The sequence below is a fragment of the Cotesia typhae genome, unplaced genomic scaffold, assembly GCF_013202065.1.
Source record: "Cotesia typhae breed Kobodo isofemale line unplaced genomic scaffold, CoteBio_Ctyphae contig_20, whole genome shotgun sequence".
In the NCBI taxonomy this organism is placed as follows: Eukaryota; Metazoa; Arthropoda; class Insecta; order Hymenoptera; family Braconidae; genus Cotesia; species Cotesia typhae.
The window spans coordinates 6,588,260-6,610,580 of record NW_027423725.1 but is presented as its reverse complement, the minus strand read 5'-3'; the positions used below and the strand labels follow the sequence as shown (position 1 = coordinate 6,610,580).

The 22,321-nt window shown below is 28.9% G+C and overlaps 3 protein-coding genes across 3 annotated transcripts in view; 2 read left to right on the top strand and 1 right to left on the bottom strand.

Annotated features, from left to right (window-relative positions):
• Nucleotides 1–701: 701 nt before the first annotated feature.
• LOC141537917 (uncharacterized) lies at nucleotides 702–2,401 on the bottom strand. Its single transcript, XM_074259123.1, has 2 exons — nucleotides 2,221–2,401; nucleotides 702–2,081 (listed from the first exon to the last, which is right to left on the bottom strand). The coding sequence occupies exons 1-2, from the start codon at nucleotides 2,266–2,268 to the stop codon at nucleotides 702–704; spliced, it is 1,428 nt and encodes a 475-aa protein (XP_074115224.1). The 5' UTR covers nucleotides 2,269–2,401.
• A 607-nt stretch (nucleotides 2,402–3,008) lies between these two features.
• On the top strand, nucleotides 3,009–5,994 carry LOC141537916 (uncharacterized). The gene is made up of 8 exons (XM_074259122.1): nucleotides 3,009–3,099; nucleotides 3,291–3,295; nucleotides 3,406–3,513; nucleotides 3,957–4,052; nucleotides 4,175–4,355; nucleotides 4,526–4,866; nucleotides 5,052–5,280; nucleotides 5,457–5,994. Exons 1-8 carry the CDS (start codon nucleotides 3,009–3,011, stop codon nucleotides 5,612–5,614), a joined length of 1,209 nt encoding a protein of 402 aa, XP_074115223.1. The 3' UTR covers nucleotides 5,615–5,994.
• Nucleotides 5,995–16,549: 10,555 nt separating this feature from the next.
• Nucleotides 16,550–22,321, top strand: part of Wg (Wnt family member 1 wingless) — a 42,742-nt gene continuing 36,970 nt past the window's right edge. The window contains exons 1-2 of the mRNA XM_074259776.1: nucleotides 16,550–18,291; nucleotides 19,379–19,641. Of these exons, the coding sequence (XP_074115877.1) occupies nucleotides 18,191–18,291; nucleotides 19,379–19,641 (364 nt within the window). The 5' untranslated portion in view covers nucleotides 16,550–18,190. The remainder of the gene's footprint in view (nucleotides 18,292–19,378; nucleotides 19,642–22,321) is intronic.

The following is a 22,321-nucleotide window of genomic DNA, read 5'->3' as shown; positions in this document are numbered from 1 at the left end:
TGATTAGTTCTAGCAGTAACGTTTCCTCGTTCAGCTATACGATTTTTCAACATCTGGATGCCTTGAGCAATTTGAAGACAATTGACAATTTCTTGGCCAAAATTCCTATTACCGTGGACACATTTTGCAATGAAACCATTGTAGTTTTCAAATACAAAGGCAGAAGTTGATCGTAAAGGTCCCCATCTTTTAACACAAAGTGGTAAATGAATAAGTTGATGGCAGTTGTATGACAAAGCTCTATCACCATAAAGACTTTCGATTTGAGATACAAATAACTGCAGCAAGTTATCTGATTCTTCAAGATAATCTTGAGTTATTGTCGTTCTGACTAAATTAAAAATTGATATTACTAACAATAGCCAATGCTCTAAATATTTCTGAGGTAAGTGATCAACAAGTGCAGGAAGAGAATAAAATAACAGAAAATTATAATTTTCTGAGGCTTTATACAATTTAAAATGAGATAACTGTCTTGGTAGTCTTGAAAAAGATTGAGGAACTCGAATACTGCACATAAACTTATCAATATCTTCGCTTTTGTTTTTAATATTCCAAGGACTTTTTTTATCAAACCAAATAGTCATGAGTTGCTTAACAACACCAAGTAAAACCGAATGCATGTATTCTGGTATGACACATGTTCCAATGTCAATTAACGGTAAACAAGATAAAATAGAATACCCTTTCACACCTCTTATTTAATCTTTATTCTCTAGTTGACGTAATTTTTCAGCTTGTGCTTCCATTCTTTTACCAGTTCTAATTTTAGAATCAATTCGAAAAGGATAACAACGTACAGTTTTTTTTCCAGCAATTTTTGTGCATTTAACCGTTTTAATTTCACAAATGTTGCATCCATATCGACCATTAAAGTTTAAGATGTTTTGCAATTGCGCCCGAGCTGGTGCATCTGCAATAACTAATGGAGCAACTATTTTAGTATTAACTATTTCTTTAGTTTTAGGATTTGTCCAATCAATACCTTTACAAAAATATTTTCTTAGTTTTAAACAAATTGGCATAAGAAAAACATTCATCGGTGGTTTAATAAGGTTATCATACCACAGCCCAGCAAATATCACATAATTATCTCTAATATCTTGGGGAAGTTCTGCGATGATGAATAAAACCGGCCAACAATGGCTTTTATCACTTTTTACTAATGCTAGGCCATCAGTATTAAGAATCAGAGTTAAATCAAAGTTAGTTCTTTGATTTCGAGAGTTAACTCTGATGTACTCACTACCATCAACAATATCCGATATATTTTCAACATTTTGCAATGTAGGTTTTTTTAACTTTTCAGCTAAGTTGTAATTTTCAAATAAAATTCTAATTTGATCACCAATATCGAATTCATGAAAAAAAGAAAAATCTTTTGAATTAGTTGTCGCACATATAGAACACTTAAATGTAATTTTCTTGTTTAACATCTGACTTTTTAAATTAAATAAACATTTTCTGCAATAATAATGTTTAATAACTCGGCATACAGGAGCAATATTTTGGGCATATTGAAATAACTTATACACTGTTTTTGGCAATTGATTGTCTGCAGGTAAAATTTTTAGTTGCATTTGTAACAACTGCTGCAAAGCAATTTTCGTAATATTATGTTTCACATAAAAATCTAATAACTGTAAAACACATTCATCCGTCGTTACATTGCTGTTTTCATGCAACATTTCGTATTCATACGCATTACCAATAGTATCATTGTCATCACTATTCTCATCAACTTGTTCATCAAAATTATTTTCATTATAATTATCATCATTGTCACTTATATCATTATTTATTGATTCTTCATCACTTATATTTAATGGAGCAGGATTTTCATCATCTGTATTTTCACTGGAAACACTGTCACAATCAGATAATAAATTATTAGGATCATTGCCATCAACATTTTCAGTGTCACAACGGTTCAAAATCTCTTGTAATTGATAATTACTATTCTGATCATTATTATCATTATCATCATCATCATCAGAATTATTAAAGTTATTATTTGGAGTCGAAATGTCTTCATCGAAATAACCTCTTGACCGCCAGCGACATAGTGTCCTCAATGGAATCTGAAATATAAATAGATCAATTACAATTATATAATTACTAATTGTAAAGAAATGTTTATGCACTTGAAGAAACTAATTTACAGTTATTTATTATTTAGATATAATTCATTTATTTCTTTATAAAAACTGTTGTGCTTACCTGCATAGATGAGTCAGATGTGTAAAGCTTGTATTTTTTTTTTACCATGGATCGGAGATAGCGGATTATCGTCACTATTTCCACGCTTTGACATTGTTCAAATTAACTTTAAAATCAATTTTATTTTCCAGGATAAGTGATTTTCTGAATAATTGAGCTCGATTATGTTTGATTTGTCGCACTACTAAAAATCATATATTGATAAAAAATATATATATATATATATATATGCATATATTAATAACGTATGTCGTATGACACTAGCGCCACTGAACTACTAAATAATAATAATACTGAAGTTAGCCGTGAGCTGTCAATTTTAAAAATGTTTATAATAAATCAATTACAATAAAAAAATACATCTAAAAATTTTCACTTGTAATTTTTATTAATTTTCACATATGAAATTTTTTTATAACAATTTAATTGCCATAAAATTTTAATAATATTTTTATATCTGTCAACTTCAGTGTTATGAATAATAGCTTATCTATCGATAATATAATTTTTGACCGCGGAATTAGAATAACGGTAGCCATTTTGTATGAGGATCATGTTACAAACTTAGGTAGGGCACGCCGGCAATAAGCATATTAGAGCAACGCGGGCTATCGAAGGTTCTCGAAGGTTTAATTTGGCGTCATTACAGCAGATCAAAACTTGTTTTAAGTTAGCGTGTGTGTCCACTCGTTGAATTTAAATATTTCATGTGAATAATAGTGTTATATAAAAAAATATATTATTTGCTTCAATATAATAAAAATTTTGATTAAAAAACAAACCACATCATGTTTATTGTCAAATGTGGACGTGATAATTCACACGCTAAAGTTGATGACAAAAATGTCATCTTTGACAAAGCTAACCCACCCAATGAAGGTGACGAAGTCTATTTTTTTATAATAAAATTAAAGAGCGAGGAGAAGTTGTCATGATATCTAGTAAGTAATTTTCAAATACATTTTAATTTTCTTAATAAAATTTATTTTTGTGTCATTGCTATCTTTGATTTAGTACGATGATTCTCTTTTAATTGATCAGCATTGTCTTTCAATGAAATTATCTTTCAGATGATGTGAGTGTTATTGACAAAACTTTCTATGAATTAACGAAAAAGTCCAGAAAGCTTGACGTTTTGTCTTCGTCTTCTGGTGATGATGACGATTGTGATGATGTTAAAACAAGGACTCTTCCAAAAAACGACCAAGAAAGGTTAATCACAAGTACTCATCAGAGTCGTACGAAAATCTTGATTTGTTTAATTTAACAAAGCTGAACAATGATTCGTCACAGGTAATTTGATTGTATTTCAAGAAAAATTTTTAAGATCTTATTTTATTTGTATGAAACACTCATATCAAATACTATTTATTAAGACGTTTGATGTTTTATATTTTTTTATAACGAAAAATTTTGTTATTATTATGTAAAATTTAATTAAGTTTCATGTAATTTGACAAATTCTTCATTTTAAATTAAATAATTTTAATAATTAATGAGTAGAGTATATGTACTTATAAATAATTTAAAATAATAGTTGACTATTTACAGTAAAATTATTAACAGAAAATATTAAAACTTTAAATTGAATGATCTAAAAATTTTTTACAAATTACATTGAGGCTAATTATAGTTTTAAATAAAAATTAGAAAGTTTTTTTCTATATTAATTGTATTGTTAATATTTTGTACTAAATTGTGGATAATATTTTTCTAAAAAAAATTGATATTTTTAGGACTCTTTGAAAAAACGGAAGAAGACAGACCTTGATGAATTTGAATCATCCAATAAAAATAATTCTCATAAAAAGAGCCGTAAAAGCGATAAAGATGTAATATATTCTTTTATAGTATTATTAATAATCATTTAATATTTTACCGCGAAAATTTTTCATTAAAAATTTTACTATGGATTTTTTAAGTACTTGCTTGATGATAAAATATATTCCCCCAGGACTTAAAAAAAAGTTATAAAAAGAAGGCTGATGATTTGATTCAATCATCAATTGAACAGAGTATTTTGGATAAGACGGACAAAGTCCCTGGAAAAAAATCGTCTAGTCCATCGAAGGATGAATTGAAAAAGATGCTGGAACAAATTCAAAACAAACTTGCCTTTGCCGAAAAGGTTAATGGTAAATATCGTCTTCATTTTCTATTATAGAATGTTATTTCTTAATTTTCTTCAACTCTTCTTTTCTTTTTTAAGTATTTTTTAAAGTTATCATATTCAAATTATAAAAATATAAATAATCACATTTAGGTAAATATTAAGGTTAATTGAAAATCTTTATCATTTCTATAGCTACATCAATGAAAGAGTTTAACTCTTCGATTGTTAAAAAATCATCCAAAACAGCAAATCAGAATTGCGATGATACTCGAACTGAGTCAGAAGTATACACAGACGAAGAAATGAGCAAAAAAGGTAATTCAGATGATAAAAGCAAAAATTTATTTGATGAATACGAACTAGATGATCTCACCGGCGTTAAAGACAACAAATTCACGAGTGTTGTTCCTAGTGATAAACCCGCAGCACATAAAGTCAGTAACAATAACAACGCTGATAAAACTCAATCAGATGCTATGAAGGATCTCATTAAAGACGATGATCTGTATGGAAAAGATTGGGCAGACGAAAAGGTACGCATTGAATTGAAGATTTGTAATTTTTTTAAATTTGATTGAAATTACAATTATTTTGCCGTAACTATACTGGTTATTATTATTATTATTATTATTATTATTATTATTATTATTTTTATTGTTATTATTATTATTACTATCATTATTTTGAGTGTTATTTAATAAAAATTTTTATAATATAGATGGAAAAATTAATAGACAAGATTTACTGTAAAAAATCTGAGTATGACTTAGCCAAAACATTGTCCAGTCAAGCAACTCATGTTGCGCGGAGATTAATAACTGGTGTTTTCAAACCTTCCGGTTATTTAACCGCTACTTACACTGGTCAAGCTCCACGCGCTCATAAATCAGAAAAACCAGCATTGCAAATAAAACCGCTCAATGAAATTGCGCGAAATGAAATAGTTGGTAATTAAATCAAATATTTAGTTTTGTTGTTGGATCTAAATTTAATATCAGCTTTTATGTTGATAAATTATTGAATTTATAATTTTTTTCTATATTTCAAATATCTTTTTATAACTTTATATATACACTTATAAAATGTTTTTACTATAATCACAACTTTTTCTGATCTGTTTTAGATTTTGCTTTACAACTGGCTACTAATAAGGGATGGAAAACTAGAAAGGGAGTTCCTCATACTAGAAGCGAAATTGAAAGAGCCATGTCTCAAAGAGTTGGTGAATTAAAGCGGAGTCATGAACTCGAGAAGAAAAATATTAAAAACCCGACTGGATAACATTTAGAAAAATGTTTTTTAAATATTAAAAAAAAAAAACTTTGAATCATTTATGTCTTATGTTAAACTATTTCACTATATGTTGCACTTTATAATGAGCATTTTTATTTTCTATGATTAATCTTTTATTATGTTAAATATCGTTCAAGTTTAATATAGTAATAACTATTTCAAGAGAAATAAAAATTAAACTATATTAGAAAAATTAAAAATATTTTTTTGGATTTCTGTTATAAAAACCACTATATTTTATATTTACTACTATAGTTGAAAACAAGTTAATAATTATTGAATAATCTGAAAATTAAGAGCTAACTAAAAAATAATTTATTTCTCATCATGCGATGTACCAACTCTGATACATATATCTGGCCATATATAATTAAATTTGGTGATATATATAATAAAGTAAAATTAGACTTGATCAATTTTCGGATTTGTTTATGTATAAAGAGTTATATATACTTATACATGAACATATCTGTTCATGCATGATTATATCTAATGATACATGGTTAGACCTGGCCAATTTTTGGATCCAATTATATATGGATAATTATATATGATTATATATATGGATAATTATATATGATAATTATATATAATCATATATAATCCAATTATATATGATCATGTATAAATAGATCTGATCATATATGATCATGTATAAACAGATCTGATTATATATAATTAGACCTGGCCAATTTTTGGATCCAATCATGTATAGATGATTATGCATAATTATATATAATTAGACAAAAACTTTTTTCATCGGGATATGTATATTTTATATAAGTCTATACATGATTAGATCTGATTAGACCTGAGTTATCTATGGCTATATATGATTGTATATAAAACTACATATGATTATATCTGATCAGATTTAATTGATGTAGGACCATACACATAATTAAACGTAAAGCTATGTACATCATTAAGTCTCATCAAATGTAAATTTTAAACTTACATTGTGACAGGGAATTTGAATTCCCGCGCGGGGCTAGAGTCACTATTATCTTGTCGCGGTGAGTAGGGACTACTCCGTACCTTCCGAGAGGGAGTAATTAGTTGTAAGACTCGTCACCGGGTCGTATGGATCGCTAAGTCTCCACCGCTGTCCCCAGGAAAACTAAGCGGGAACGAAACAATAGGAAAATTCGAGAAACCTGAGTGAGAAGTTATAAAAGAGCCGGCGAGAATAAAAACAGCAACCTTTTCGGTCGAGACGTTGTGAGTGAGCGGTATACGACGGGGGAAAAATCTACCATCTTTTATAACATAAATAAAAATTCGCTCGAGGCTTCACGAAAAGAGAAACGAAGCGAGTCTTTATTGTCTCGAATTTTATAAAATTTTATCCCATCAGGCCTTTAGGCTGACGAAATTTTATCTCGATCCCAAGATTTATTTTTTCGGCCTTTACAGGAAGAATTATACGAGAATTAATTTGGAGATTGAGGAGACAAGGAGAAAATGTCCGGACTTGATAGCCTGAGCCGAGTTGCGGATTGGGGAATTTTTGCTTGCTGGGATAACTCCACCGTCGGCAGTACTTTTGGAACTCCAGGTATTTTCCCGAGTCAAAATTAAAAACATATTTTGAGCCTCCACAACCTACCGGAGGAGTTATAGGTTGAAATTATGGTTTTAGATTTTTTCGACTACAATGACGCGTATATCAGAACCATAATTTCAGCCTACAAGTGGTATTTTTGTCCGCTTTTACCAAAGTTAGGCCGAAATCACGGTTTTAGAACCATAAATTGAGCCTACTGAGCCTACATCTCTACCGTACAAAAGATTCTTATTTGTTAATATAATGTAGACGAGGAGAAAGAAAGGAAAGAGGAATGGATCCAGATAAAAATGGCTGCCGTTACAGGCATGCTATGTCTAGCTTATATGCCATTTGATAAAAAATGATAAAAGAAGGATTTTGACAGTGTCATATCTATATTTTATTGTGATGTACAGCTATCGCAAGTTCAATAACGTGTGATTCTTAATTTCGACCTAACATTTGCTAACTATAGAAATAAATTGAAAATCTGTTCTAACCGAGATTCGAACCTGAGACGCGCGCTTGCCAGATCGATAACTAACCCTTACACCGTACGACCGATGAGCTAATTCACATCTTATCATTGTTATAAACTAAATCTATATGGTGACGATTTTTCTGAAATTTTTTTATCTTTCTCTACCCTATTGAAAATAATTGTCAGAATTTTTTCGAATTTTCTTACCCAACCAAAAAATAAGTTATGAGTTATTTAAAAAAAATATCTTTTTTTTTGGGTAAATAACCATAACTTTTTTGAAAATTGGCTTACTGGGATGTTTTGTTTTTTTGAAAATTCTCGTTTTTAAATGTACTTTCGAGAAAAAAATGAAAATAATAATGTGGATTCATATTCAACGTTTTTTTTTTTTTAATTTTTGGAAGAAAACAAAAATTTCGGGATGATTGCCATTTTTGATTTTCGATTTTTTTTTTTTTTTTTTATAAAATACTTTAGTATTTTCTGCGAATCTCCTGAAATTTTCAGTGGCATTTTTTTTCTTTCTATTTTTTTTAGAAATGAAAAAAAAAATTTTTTTTTAAATGTTTATTTCTCCTGAAAATTTCTCAGCAGATTGAGAAAACTTCAAAATTCGAGAAAAAAAATAAAAACGAGAATTAAAAATAATAATCATTCAAGAGATTTAATTATTTTTTCAATAAAGTCAGATCAAAAATCAAAAAAACCATGGAATTTTTTTTTTGTATTTTTTTTCCAAAACTACATGCAAAAACAAAACAATTAAATTGTTGTTCGATCCATTTTGGAGCAATGCATGAATTCTCAAAAATTTTGAGGTAATTAATTTCAAACAAAATTTGATTGAATTTATTATCATTTACACAGCTAAAAACATTTTTGTTGAATGATTTATAAACAGTAGACTTGTGAATGGAATATGATTTTATTTTTTACCCGTTTAAGTAATTTACATATCCTAAATTCAGGATAATTTGAGTATTCTCTCACAATTAGATAATAGTTTTCGAAAAAAAAATACAAGAAAATAATCCAATCTTATCGATGATTGTCAATTTTTTTTAATTTTTTTTTCTCGGATTTTAAAGTTTTCTAAATCTACTGAAAAATTTTCAGAGTGGCATAACGAAAAACAAACATTAGAGGAAAAAAATTTTTTTTTCATTTCTAAAACAGAAAATATAGAGAATAAAAAATGCCACTGAAAATTTCAAGAAATTCGCGGAAAATACTGATTTAAAAAAAAAAATAAATCGATAATCAAAAATGAGCATCATCCTCAAATTTTCGTTTTCCTTTACAAGTTTAAAAAAAATGTTGAATATGAATTCGAATTATTGTTCTGACTTTTTTTTCTAAAAAGGACATTGTAAAAAAAAAAATTTTTTAAAAACATCCCAATAAGTCAATTTTCAAAAAAGTTAAGGCTGTTTAACAAAAAAAAGCTATTTTTTTTTAAATAACTCGTAATTTTTTTTTTTTTTGGTTGGGTAAAAAAATTTGAAAAATCTCTAAAAAGCGTTTTTTGTAGGGTAGAGAAAGATACAAAAATTTCAGAAAAATCGAAAATTGACGGGGTCAAAAGTGGTCGATTTAGCATGAAATGCTCTGCCCCATATATTAACCCGAATATTCTAACGATAACCGTTAGAAAAAATATGTTGAGATGTTATTGCTTATTACCGTCCGTATATTTTATGGATGATTGCTAAATTGTTGCAACGTTAATTACAATAGTCATAATTTTTATTTCAACTCTGCACTAAAAAAATTTTTTTGCACAGATAAAAGTTAATAGTTTTCTAAGTCCAGTTTTTTACTTAAAAAATTTTTTCTATTATGAAAAAATTCTATGTTGTAAAAAATAAAAAGATGAAATCAACCTACAGACCCCCGATGGAGGCTCTTTAGGCTCAAAATACCGTTTAAAACTGTGATTTCGACCTCCACAGCCTATTTTTAGGCCGATGAGGGTAAAAATACAGTTTTAAATTTCAATGCAAACCCAAAAACAAAAGAAAGAAGGCTCATGAGTCTCAAATCACTTTTTTAATTTCGACACGGGTTTGGTTATTCAGCCCAGTCTAATTTTAATGAAGCCGAATTAACCAATTTATGTTTTCTGTTAAGAGTTACAATAACCCGTCTCTGGGTTCGTATGTTGAATACGAGATAGAACGAGTGTTCTATCTCGTATCCCGAGACTCAAGTACTCAATTGAGCTCGTTCGTTTTAAGGCTCATTCGCTCACACTGTGAGAGTTAATTATGTTGTTAATTGATTAATAATCCAGTGACTCTAATTTATACAGCTCATCCAATTAATCATTACTGTGAACTCTACAGACTCAAGCTCAAGCTCTCACTACACTTGCATTCATTCACTCTATCAATCATTACACTCAGTCAATCCAATTTATACGCTCACACTATGACTATTAATTAAGTGTAATTAATTAATCGTCTGGTGACCTAATTCTACAACATTACTCATATTTCTCGCTCATAATTGCTAGTGTTAATTACATTGTAAATTAATTAACAGTTCAATTGAAGATCAACTTTCTACAACTCATGCTCAGTCTAATTAATATGCATTAATTGATACAACTCAATTAAACTCAATCAACGCGTACTCATGAATTAATGTGATAATTCAAGATCATAACTATGTTCAAAGTGTTCAATATTTGTGAACTATTCAAACTCTGTACAACCAAAGCTATGCCTGTGATTAATTTTAGAATAAATACCATTATAACCACGAATGTGCCTCCTCCATCTTTTAACACCTGGTCCCGGCAAATAAATATTTAATGTTAAGACAATTATCTTACATTGTGGTACTAATAAAACTAATTTTATTATTTTTACAAAGAATTTTTACATGAAAAATTATGTAAATTCTACCTATTTTGTCTGATAGTAGACTATTAACCAGAACAATACTTCAAAGGTAGCTATACAAGCATAGAATTATAACATTCGATGCTTGTTAAGATCGACCATCTTCCCCCGCCGTTCAATTTTAAGTAAAGTTTCGTCAAGGTCATTTAGTTAGTTTGTTACAAGCCTTTTAGTTATGAAAATTATTTATTTAAAATTATTTTGATCAAGTTTGAAATAGTAGAAGCAATTGTGTAATTTAGATAGTCAAGGTCATTTCGGAATATATGTAGTTTGAATATTTAATGAGGCTTGTTAAAATAGTAAAATTATGGCAAATTATAAAAAATTTAATTTAGACCGTTTGGCTGAATTTAATTTAATTAAATTTATAATTAGAAATTTTGATGAATTTTGGAGTTATAAAATTTGATAATAACCGGTGATGTTAGCCGAGTGGTCTAAGGCGCAAGGCCTATAGAGCACTCGGGACTGGCTCACCGGCCAGGCGTGGGTTCGAATCCCAAGCTGGTCTTAGAAACCATCTTGGTTGATATTCGACCCTCGCCGCGTAAATTTAAGATTTTCACAACCCAAAAGACCCCAACGTACCACTCCCAACAGTTAAAGTCGGCGTTATGACCACAGCAGTTAAAACCGACTCTAAATAATAACCAATTAAAAAAAAAAAAAATTTTTGATAATTAATTGTCAGAAGAAATTTAGTTAAATTTAATAAGAAATTAAGAACAGAAAATTTGCATAAAATAATTTGGAAAAGAAAATTGGATTGATAACTGTTTTGACAAAATTTATATAAATAAAATTTTGAGAATGAATTTAGTCAGAATTAATTATAAATTGAAAATGAAAATTTGGGAATTTATGTAAATGAAAAATTTGGCAAAAGTAATTCAGTTGATTTTATGAATATAATTGTACGAAAATCTGGTAAATGAATTAAATAAGAAAAATTGGCAAGGGATTAATTTAGTAGAATTGATAATTTTGTATTAAGGAATTGTTAGTGAAGATTTGATGATTAACTGAAATTAGAAATTCGGAGAATTTAGTATAGTAACAGAGTTTAGAGAAATTTAGTTAGCGTTCGGTTGACGATGTTATAGGTCAATTAAGGAATGAATGTTGAAATTGAGAATCCGTCAGGTTGACGTGGAAGTTTGATAGATTGATATACCATCAGGTTGACGAGAGAAAATTTAGATATTTTAAGGTATTCCGTTGGAGTGACGAGGTATAACGAAGTAGAAAAATTGACATTAGTTATAAGAATTTTCGGCAGTGCCGGCGTAGGTGAGAGGTTCTCACATTTAAGTTAGTTTATAAGTTAAGTTGTTGCATTTTGTAATTTAATTGAATAAATCATTCTATTTGTTACAAATCATTTTTCTTAGTATTATTTACAGCCCTCTCGGACTTCTCACGACCCTGTCTTTCCCCTCTCATGCTTCCCCGGTTTCTGGGACACCGTGTCTAAAATCCCAGTGGCGCCCTTTCTAAGGAGGAAAGGAGTGACCAACTGGACCTGGGCGAAACACCCTGGTTACAAAATTTATTAATATATAATAATATATAAATAGGTGCAGCATTTTTTAATAATTATATATGATGATATATAAACTGATATAACGATTGATTAACTACTAGAAATTTCATTTGTTTGATGACAATTGTTTGATCTATCAAATTTTAATAAACATTTTTTAACATTCAATAGATATTTATTTGAGGGGAAAGTTCATTTATTAATAGTTAATAAGTATTTATTAATAGTTAACAAATACTTTGTTGAGTGAATTTGTCTTACTTGTAATGTCATATGATATGAAGATTGCTTATAAACAAAATTGATCTTTATAAATTATATGCATTAATTATATTACATTATAATAACGTTGATTGTAACATACCGAATTCTATTACAGCTCATAATTATCTTTTATATTTTTAAATATTAAAAACGTTAATTTATTTAGTGATTTGAATTATTATCATTTATTTTAGTCATCGAATTATAAAAAATGTCGAAAGAAAATTGCTATTTTTGCTTTTGATTTTAAATGAATATTTGTTAACTGTTAACAAATACTTATTAACATTTAGTAGATCGTATTTAATAAATAATTTATTAACTAGTAATAAATATTTATTAAATCCCATGATGTTAAAAAATCACTTATTAACAGCTAATAAAGCTCATTAAATATAAACAAATCCTTCTATCAGTGTAACTATACAGAAATCATAACTAGTTATAAATCATACACAATTGTAGATAACTTTTTTTATCCCAGTGAATATTTTGTGATTACTATAAAATATTCTCTGCGTTAATCTCAGAGTTTGGTACTCCAATGATTAATAATCTTTTAAACTGTAGTATTTTGTGGATGAAATAATGGAACTGTATTAATTAACTTAACTTATAAAAATCGATTATGTATACAATTTGTATTACTTGTAGTTATTATAAACGTTGCTCTTCAAGTAAGTCTCGTAGGTAAACAGGCAGCGTGTTAGTCTCATAAGCGTCAGGTCCCCGGTTCGATCCTCGCTCATGCTTAATTCTTTTTATTTTTATAGAAATAATTATATATAATTATATCTAATTATATCTAATTATAATGATTGTAAAACTAGTTTCGAGAAAACTGAGGTTAATACTAGAAATAGATTAATCCCTTTGCCTAAGCGAAGCAAAACTGTATCAAGTAAAAGCTCTAATTATATTGCTATCAAGTATTACAACAAACTACCGTGTGAACTTAAAAAGCTAGATTGCAGCAAAAAGTCAATTAAAAACAAACTAACAAAATGGATAATATAAATTAATATATAATATATAAAACAGTTTATGATCGTCGAATAAGTATCACTATGTTATTTAACTATGCGTTCTTCTTGGATTTATGTATACTGTTCCAGTCCTATGTACAGATGTAAAACATCTCTATAGGACAGATATTAATGCGTACTCACTTTGTTGTACTATGTATTTTATGTATCTGTTTTCTACTGGTAATAAAAATATTATATTATTATTATATATGATTAGATCTGGCCAATTTTCAGGTCTAATTATATATAAGTGATTATATATAAATATATATGATTAGGCAAATTCATTTTTTTCCGGGACTGCCGGTTGTATAGCCGTAAAATTATGTGTAATCATTTATTTTTTATTTTTATTCATCATAGAGAATCGCGTATAACTCTATCAAGTACTATGTTCATAAAATTAAGCGAAATAATTAATTAGAAGTAATAATACATAATTAAATATTGTTGTATATAATTAGACCTGGCCAATTCTTGGATCCAATCATATATAGATCATTATACATGATTATATAAGATTAGACAACATTTTTTTTCATCGGGTGGGTATCAAATATTCAAGAGAAAAATTTTTTCAAAGTGAGAAAAATTTTTTTTTCAGCTGAAGTAGGTGGCGCTGCTTCCCTAAAGTATCTAAAAGTTTTGATCAAATATAAAAATTTATTTTATCAAGTATTTATGATAATTTGAATTAACAAAAAATTACTCCCACCAAGAACAGAATTTCAAAAAAAATTTTTACTTCAGCCAACACAACTTCGGTCTTTCTTCAGGCACCCAAAATTTTTCTTGATCCAAGAATTTTGTTTTCCAGTGAAGAAATTTTTCTTTTTGTGCTCGTGATAAAATTCTCATTAAACTCCAGTTCACTCCTCTACGAACTGAATTTAGACGCATAAGGTTTCACCAGAGTCTTAAAATCTGAACTGAATCCTAACTCCTTACCTTGAGACAAGACGAGTTAGGTTGAAACAGAACCTTAAAATTTAAACTAAAACCCAACTCAATACTCCTCACCCTGATATAAGACGAGTTCGGTTGAAAAAGGTTCTTAAATCAGAGCGGGATATCTCTACATCAAAGGAATTAGACTCTTCTAGGTTGAACTAGAGTTTTAAAATCTCGACTCGGGGGAAGTTAAAAAAATTAAGATAATATATATAATATTAATTAAAATTTTTTCTTGTTAATTATGTTGCTTCTATGTTATTCGAAGGAACGTCGTTCCTACTTGATGTTCCATGACACCATCTCATTTTTTATTGATCTTTTCAAGAGATATTCACCATGCAAATTTGATTCAATAAAATAAAAATAGAAATCAAGCCAATCAAGTAAAATTAATTTAATTTGACGGTCGCTTTCCAGATTGTTACTAGTAGCTGTACGATTTGAACCTGTAACGATACACTCATTACTAAACAGTAGATGATGCTGAGTAGAAAACTTTTTTTTCAGTGCATAAACATATCATATGTTTATGTTTGGTAAATGAGATTAAGTCGGCCATATTTTTATTTTGGTGTTTTACTGAGGAAGAAACCGAGTTTTTTAAAAATCACTATACTTTTCAGAGTAGAAAAAAAACTTTGGTATTCTCCACATAGGTTTACCAGTTTCTTTACGGGAGAGAAAGATTTCTTAGCTGGAAAAAAAATTTTTTTTTCATTGTATGTTGATTAAATTTCTATTATTCATCGTTATGTTTTAAATAATACTAAATAAGTAAAAATCTGTAATCCAGATAAGCTTTTCCAATGCTGGGAAATGGCCCAGTCTTAGACCATTTGTTGCTTTGTCAAGCCTTGATAAGTTACCAGTGGCCCGAGGCTTGGCCCAATGGTTCAATATTTTTGAACCAAGCCTTTGAAGATCACGACTGGCCGCGGTCTGATCCGAGGCTTGGCCTAATGGTTAAAATTACTGAATAAATGAATATATAATAACTAGTTACTTTTCTACAAATGAGAAGTTACAATTTCTAAACTTAGATGTACTTAAGTATGATCATGTATTTATTTTTGGTAATAGACAATTAAGTTACATCGTTGATATCGAGTGAATTAAAAAAAAATACATTTCATAACTTTGTTCTGTCAACAATTTATATTATCTGAACTATGCAAACTTTTTAGCAGTTATACGTTTAATTTCAATTATAGAAAATCATGTTATAAAGCAAAATGATTGACTGATGTTTAAGAAACTAAAACTAATTTATTGATGTAACTACCACGTGCAGCGGAGTCAGTACAGTTCGAGACTTTCGTGCCAGTGGTTCAGGTTTGATTCCCATTGTGAGCAAAAATTTTTTCAAGATAATCGCGACCTACATCAACGAAAGGCTGATAATAAACCGTAAAATCACGAATACAATTAAAATTAAATTGAATTTTTTAATTACATTGGCATTTTTTTTAGTCCTGGCAAATTAATTCCCCAAGGTTCGGACCGAGCCCTGAGCCATTTGTTTCTCAAGATTCGGCTCAAGCCTTGTATTTTGGTTCCCTTAGGCTTGGGACATGGTTATCATCCAAGACTTGATCCGATGGTTACCCAAGGCTTGACCCAAGCATTGGCAGACGACGGGGCCAAGGCTTGGTCCAACTCTTAGCCAGTAGTTCTTTCCTACCTGGGAACCTATCAATTTCTGTATTGAGAATTGGAAGATTCTCAATAAAAATACTCATCAAAAAATGTCTACCTACGTGTATTTGCTGTCTATTGTAACCGAGTCGGGAGTATAAAAGCCGTCAAGTAAGTTGCATTTAATTATACATTAGATATACAGATTTTTCATCTTTATGTGGTGTAACTTTAGAATTACCTCAGTTGGCCTGTATCACCAGTGATAAAGTTTCCGTATCTCTTGATGCGATTTTTATATCACTTTTATTCCCGTGTGTAAACAGTGGCGTATTCTCCACAATATTAGAAGCTTTCATTTCTACTTACAGTTAAGAAAAAAGTCTTGCTGGTACCAGTTTAATTAGAAGATAAATATTTGTGTAGCGAGTATCATTCATATTTTGTCATCTAACCCTAACATTTAATATAAAATATTTGCGGTAATTAAGTTTTATTCTAGAATACGTTGACATAAAAGCATTTTTAAACACAAATGATAAATATTTTCAGCATCTATTCTTTATGAAATGTACGTTTCAACAATAATTCAGCTTCCTTAACTTTTCTAGAAAGCTACAATCAAAAACCATTAAGAAATCACAAAAAATAAGCGCTTTTTGTGCGAAATGCTTAGTGGTTAAATGTTGAATGATTCAGAACGATAATGAATAGAATGATACAGCAAAAGCAATTCAGAGTATGCGGAAGAAATTGAATGTAAGAACAAAAAAATATCTTCGAAGAACTTTAAATTCTTACGAGAAGAGCGTCCCATAAGAGGCGTATCTTAATCTTGATCCGCCCATTATTTTCTTCAGGGAGCACATGATTTCTTGATTAATTTTCTATAAAATCTATCAATGATCTGAAATAGTAAGATATAGATGAAAATCAGAACGACCCTCAAATGATGATCTTTTTCTAGAACTAGTTTTTTTATTGAAAATCATTGTATATATCTGTAAAATTCACATTGATAATGAAATTTACTATACTCCAGTACATTAAGAAGACATACGCGCCGAAAGAGGAATCTTTATCTTAATAGATTTTAACTACTTTTTATTGTACACTTAAAAATGTCTTAGTTATCTGTGTTAAATCGTAACCTCTAGTTAATTGTCACGTACTTTGATTAAAATCGCAATATTTCGAAAAGTAGTGAAGAATTCGTATTAGCTCATAACAATTTCAGAATAATCGAAGAAATGAGAATAAAATGATGCAAATAAAAATTTTCTCACAATGTGAAAACAAGGAGGGCTAAAAGATAGGCCGTCCAGAAGAGGCGGAGCAAGAGCTAATCGTTGGAGGAGTCATCTTCGCTGTTGCACTAGTGGAGGGACAGGACTCACTGGAGTTTGTCTCTTCCGTAGTCGCAAGCAGTTGCTAGCTAAAGCTAATAGTTGACTGTCAGACAGTTATACTTATTATCAAAATTTTATGAATTATCTTTTGAAACAATTGACAAAGTGCTGTTTGATAAGTTCCATTTAGATTAATTTACTTTTTATGTAAAGTACATCAACAAGCTCGATAACTCTTATTAATTTTGTACACAAATATTCCTTATCTGTTTTATATTGATGAAGTCTTCAGTATTTAAATTGAAATTTTACAGGTGAAGATGTTTCTTTGCTTTTGATACACATTATTATAGGGAAATTACCCGACTTGTTCTGAACCTCAAAAATTCAAAGGGAGGTTTCGACACTTTTTCTGAATACCACTATATTACCTGAAGAGAAGGGATGAGTTAGCTTCAAGATCAAGTCTCGGTGTATTTGAAAGAACCAGTAGTCGTACAAAAGTATTGGACCCAAAAGTATCTGTTAAAACTTAAGTTTTGAAAAGTTAAAAACTGAACCATGACATTATTTATCTCAAAGATTTGTCTATTTTAGTGACTAGGTGCTGGAAAGTATAATTACGTACTACTTAACATTTAAAGTAGTTTTTTAGTGAATTTATTAATAATGTCATTTAATTAAGTAATAATTTTACTTGAATACAAAATGTTTTCTACTAATTTTCTAGTTTTTGTGTCTTAACTTATAAATCGTAGTGAAACTTGACAGAGTGAAATAATTTGTACTTAGTGAAAAAGTAATTTGAACAATACTTGCATTATTTAAAAAAATAAATAAGTAGCAAACATGAACTTGTACATAATCGTTGGAGTAGTTTTAGTTATAATTTCTACTACATATGCTGAAAATAATAGAAATAAAAACAGAGGCAGAGGATCCATGTGGTGGTATGTAAATAACGATTAATAAGTTTTGAACACATTCTGATTAGATCATAACAGTTCTATGAATTAATTTTTTTCAAGAACCACCTAATATCGATTGTAAATAAGTTAAACGTTTTTTAAATTCCCTCTCATCATCAATTGTAAAAATAAAGCAATCCAATAGTCTGATTTTTCTCTGTAAAAGTGTATTAATAAGGTACTTAGATATATTTACAAATGAAAACGAGCACGAAACATCGGCTTTAATGTATTTGATAATTAACGAACAAGCCTACGAGTAAAACTCCTTTAAATAATAAAGTGAATCATTAGAACTCAATTATATAATAACTTAATTTTATAATCTGTATTTCATCAATATTTATTTTTTATCGCTAAGTTTATGATTGAAAATTAAACTAATTAAAGTATCAATCAATGTCTATATATTCTAAATTTTAATAATAATATTAAGATTTACCGAACTTTAAATATATTTATAATTACGAGTACTATATAACTTTATCAGTATAAAAGTAGAGACAATTTTTAATTATTTTTGAATGATTTCAATGAGTTCAACAAATTTTAATTGCTCATATATAGGGTTTATACAATCAATATTTTACGAGTTAACTAATGTTAATATCAATTGATTATTTTGATGTAGTTAATATTTTCTGTAAAATGGAGAAAAAACACATATACATACGTATATTTATATACGCTGTTTACGTCTCCAGGGGAGATTAAATTCTTGGGAATATCTTCTCACGTGCCACACACCGCTTCTTTGATACCGTAAGCAGAGAATTCCTCTTTTGGTTAAGCTTGAATGAATAATTAATTAATTACAGAATATACTAAGAACAACGACGAATAGCATACTATGTAGACTGAAAAATTCCCACGACTATTTGTTTGCTTATATTATCATTCATTCTTCTGTGATCGATTGTTATAGAGCTATAAGTAATATTTGTTTTAATCTATAGATATTTCAGTGATAAATTTTCATACCAATATCTATTCATTATTTCAATTGAATTTATATCATCAATAATGTATAAAATAAAACATGTTCTTTATTTTCCTTATTTATTTTTAGGGGTATTGCTAAAGCAGGTGAACCAAATAATCTCTTACCAATGTCTCCTTCTTCATTACATATGGATCCGACAGTATATGCCACACTTCGAAGAAAACAAAGACGTTTAGCTCGAGAAAACCCAGGAGTTCTTATGGCCATAGCTCGAGGTGCAAATCACGCTATATTAGAATGTCAACATCAGTTTAGAAATCGCAGGTGGAACTGTTCAACCAAGAACTTTTTAAGGGGAAAAAATCTTTTTGGAAAAATTGTTGATAAAGGTAGGAATCTATGTAAACAATTCCACACGGGAAAAAGAAACCATTTCGTTGAATAAAAAACTCACTATTAGAAACATTGAAATCGTTATTAAAATTTTGTGTGTAAGCCTATAACAATTCTTACGCGGATTCACCAGTCGACTCACAACATATCACATACCATAATACTATTTAACTGGATTTTCAAAAAGTTTTCATCAAAACTTTTAATTATATTCTGAAAAGTTTTAAAAATTAAAATAAAAATTAAATTTTTTCTTAATATCTTTCAAATTACAATTTCGATTAACATGGAAGTCAAATTGGTTCTATTCCTTAAAAACTGCATTTAATGTCATAAACTGAACTGAAATTAATAAATTCTCTCAAGAAAATCGAATTGAAAACATTGTCTGTCAAAACTTGTTTTTAGGAGTAAATTCGAATTTGTTTTTGATGTATAACGCTTTTTATTGAAAATAATTTATCTAAATGATGCAACTTTTAGTTATATCAATCAAGACGTTCTGAAGTTATTGTTGTCAGAAAAAATTGAAATGAGGTCGTTCTTATTGTTATATTTCAGGATTCAAAGTTTTGAAAAGACACAAAAATAGAGATGAACTCCACAAGTATTTAAAAAGATACTTGTCTCTATTTTGCTAATCTCTCTAACGACACCTGCATTTCCGAACCCTAAAAACTGAATAATGGTGTAGATATACAGCCATACCATCGATCGCTTTAAGTGAGAATTTAAAGATGAGACAAAAGGGCCAACCGTTATCGAGGTTCTCTTGTTTGACAAAATAAGTAAGACTATTTCAGTAAACATTTCTTTAGTTAAATTTTTTCAAATTATTTAAAAAAAAACTTTTTGAAGCAAATTGTATTAATTCAAAAATCAAAAAATTAGGAAAACGGTTGACCCTGAAGACTATCCATGTAACTCCGGGCTAATTCCATAATTAAGTGCTTAAAATTACACTTATCACGTTTTTGAGCTGTTCGAGCTCAAAAATATAATCTTCATGTCATTTTGAGCTCTCCGTCCTTAAAAATCTAATAGAGGTTTAATAAAACACCGTTTTTTGAATTTTCAAACTGTAATAACTTTTGAAAGAATAAACCGATTTCTAATTGGTTGGCAGCATTCGACGCAGTTTTTCAACTCCTATGATATACTGTTAAACACAAATTGATTAGACTGGAAATTTCTGTGTAATTCGAAAAAAAAAAAAAAACCTTTTTTTCGTCAACGATAACTCACGAATAAATCAACCGATTTTAACCGGCTTAACGGCGATCAACGTGGTTTTTTTATGTTAAGAGCTGAATAGTTTTTGTATCTAATCGATAAAACCGTTTAAAAGTTATTCTAAAAAAAAACCCCTTTTGAAAAAAAAATTTTTCGCAGTTTCGTTGAGATTTCTCAAAAATTGCTGGTCCAAATCAAACTAAATTATATTCAAAATCTAAGTTTAGCCAAGCCTTCTTAAATGGCGTCAACCCCGATGAAATTGGTCGAGCCGTTCAAAAGTTATGAGAACTTTTCACACACACACACACACACACACACACACACACACACACACACACACACGCGCGCGCGCGCGCGCGCGCGCGCACATACAGACACCATCGTGGGGATAGTCAGAGAAACTTCCTAGGACCTTGAAACGTCGAGATCCGATGAAAACTCGATTTTCGAAAAACGGGGTAAAACCAATTACTTTCTGATTTTTAAAAATTTTCAGTTTTCTTAGCGGGAAGTTAAAAATCTAAAAATGTTCAACAATAGCTTGTTTATGTATTATTCAATTATAAATACCCAGCAATCTGATTTATTAATACATAAGTAGAGGTTGAGAAACTCAACATTAGATAAATAAGTAGGAGGGTTTTCTTTTTTTTTTTTTTTTTTGTAGAGCCAGTAAAATGAATGTTCATATAGTAAGTAAGGATACAATTGTGATTTACCGAACCTTACAAATTTAAATCAAAACTCAAACCTTTAGCATTTTCTCCTGTCATTACTCGTTGGCTAGTCACTTTTCAAAAAAATCTTTTTTTCTTGAAACGACCATCAGTATTAATCTTGATGATTGAAAGTTTCTTTTTATTGTTCTGCTGCTTTAATACAATATTGTTAAATTAACACACAAGTGTCTTGAATATTAGACCAAAATTTTAAAAACCAAGTTCTCTTGTCGTTAGGACTGAAAATTTTTTACTTTTAAGTATTTTGTTTGAGAATTAATTGTTTTTATTAGCCTTGAGTGTTATTTCTATTTCCCTAATTTTTAATAAATCAAAAAACAACATTTATGGATAGTTTACAGATATTAATCGAATCATTAAGAAATATAAAATCAAATAAATCATTGTAATTTAACTATTCTCTTATAAGAATTTCTTTCTGATTTAATTTCTCCTGTACATTACATTACTTCATTATTTATATATCAAATAATTTACAAGCTGTTATTCAAAGAATCTATGTATATGACTATTTTGAAGTTTAAGTTTAGTCTTGGTGTCTTTGTTTATTGTATGCATGTAATTTTTGATGAAACAACGTTATTCTATTGACCCTTTTTGCATATGAATATTAAAAAATAGTAATGTTAAGTAAAAATATGTGATAATTATTTTTATTTGCTCATACAATGAACAAGTTGAAGTGTTGTATGAAAAAATT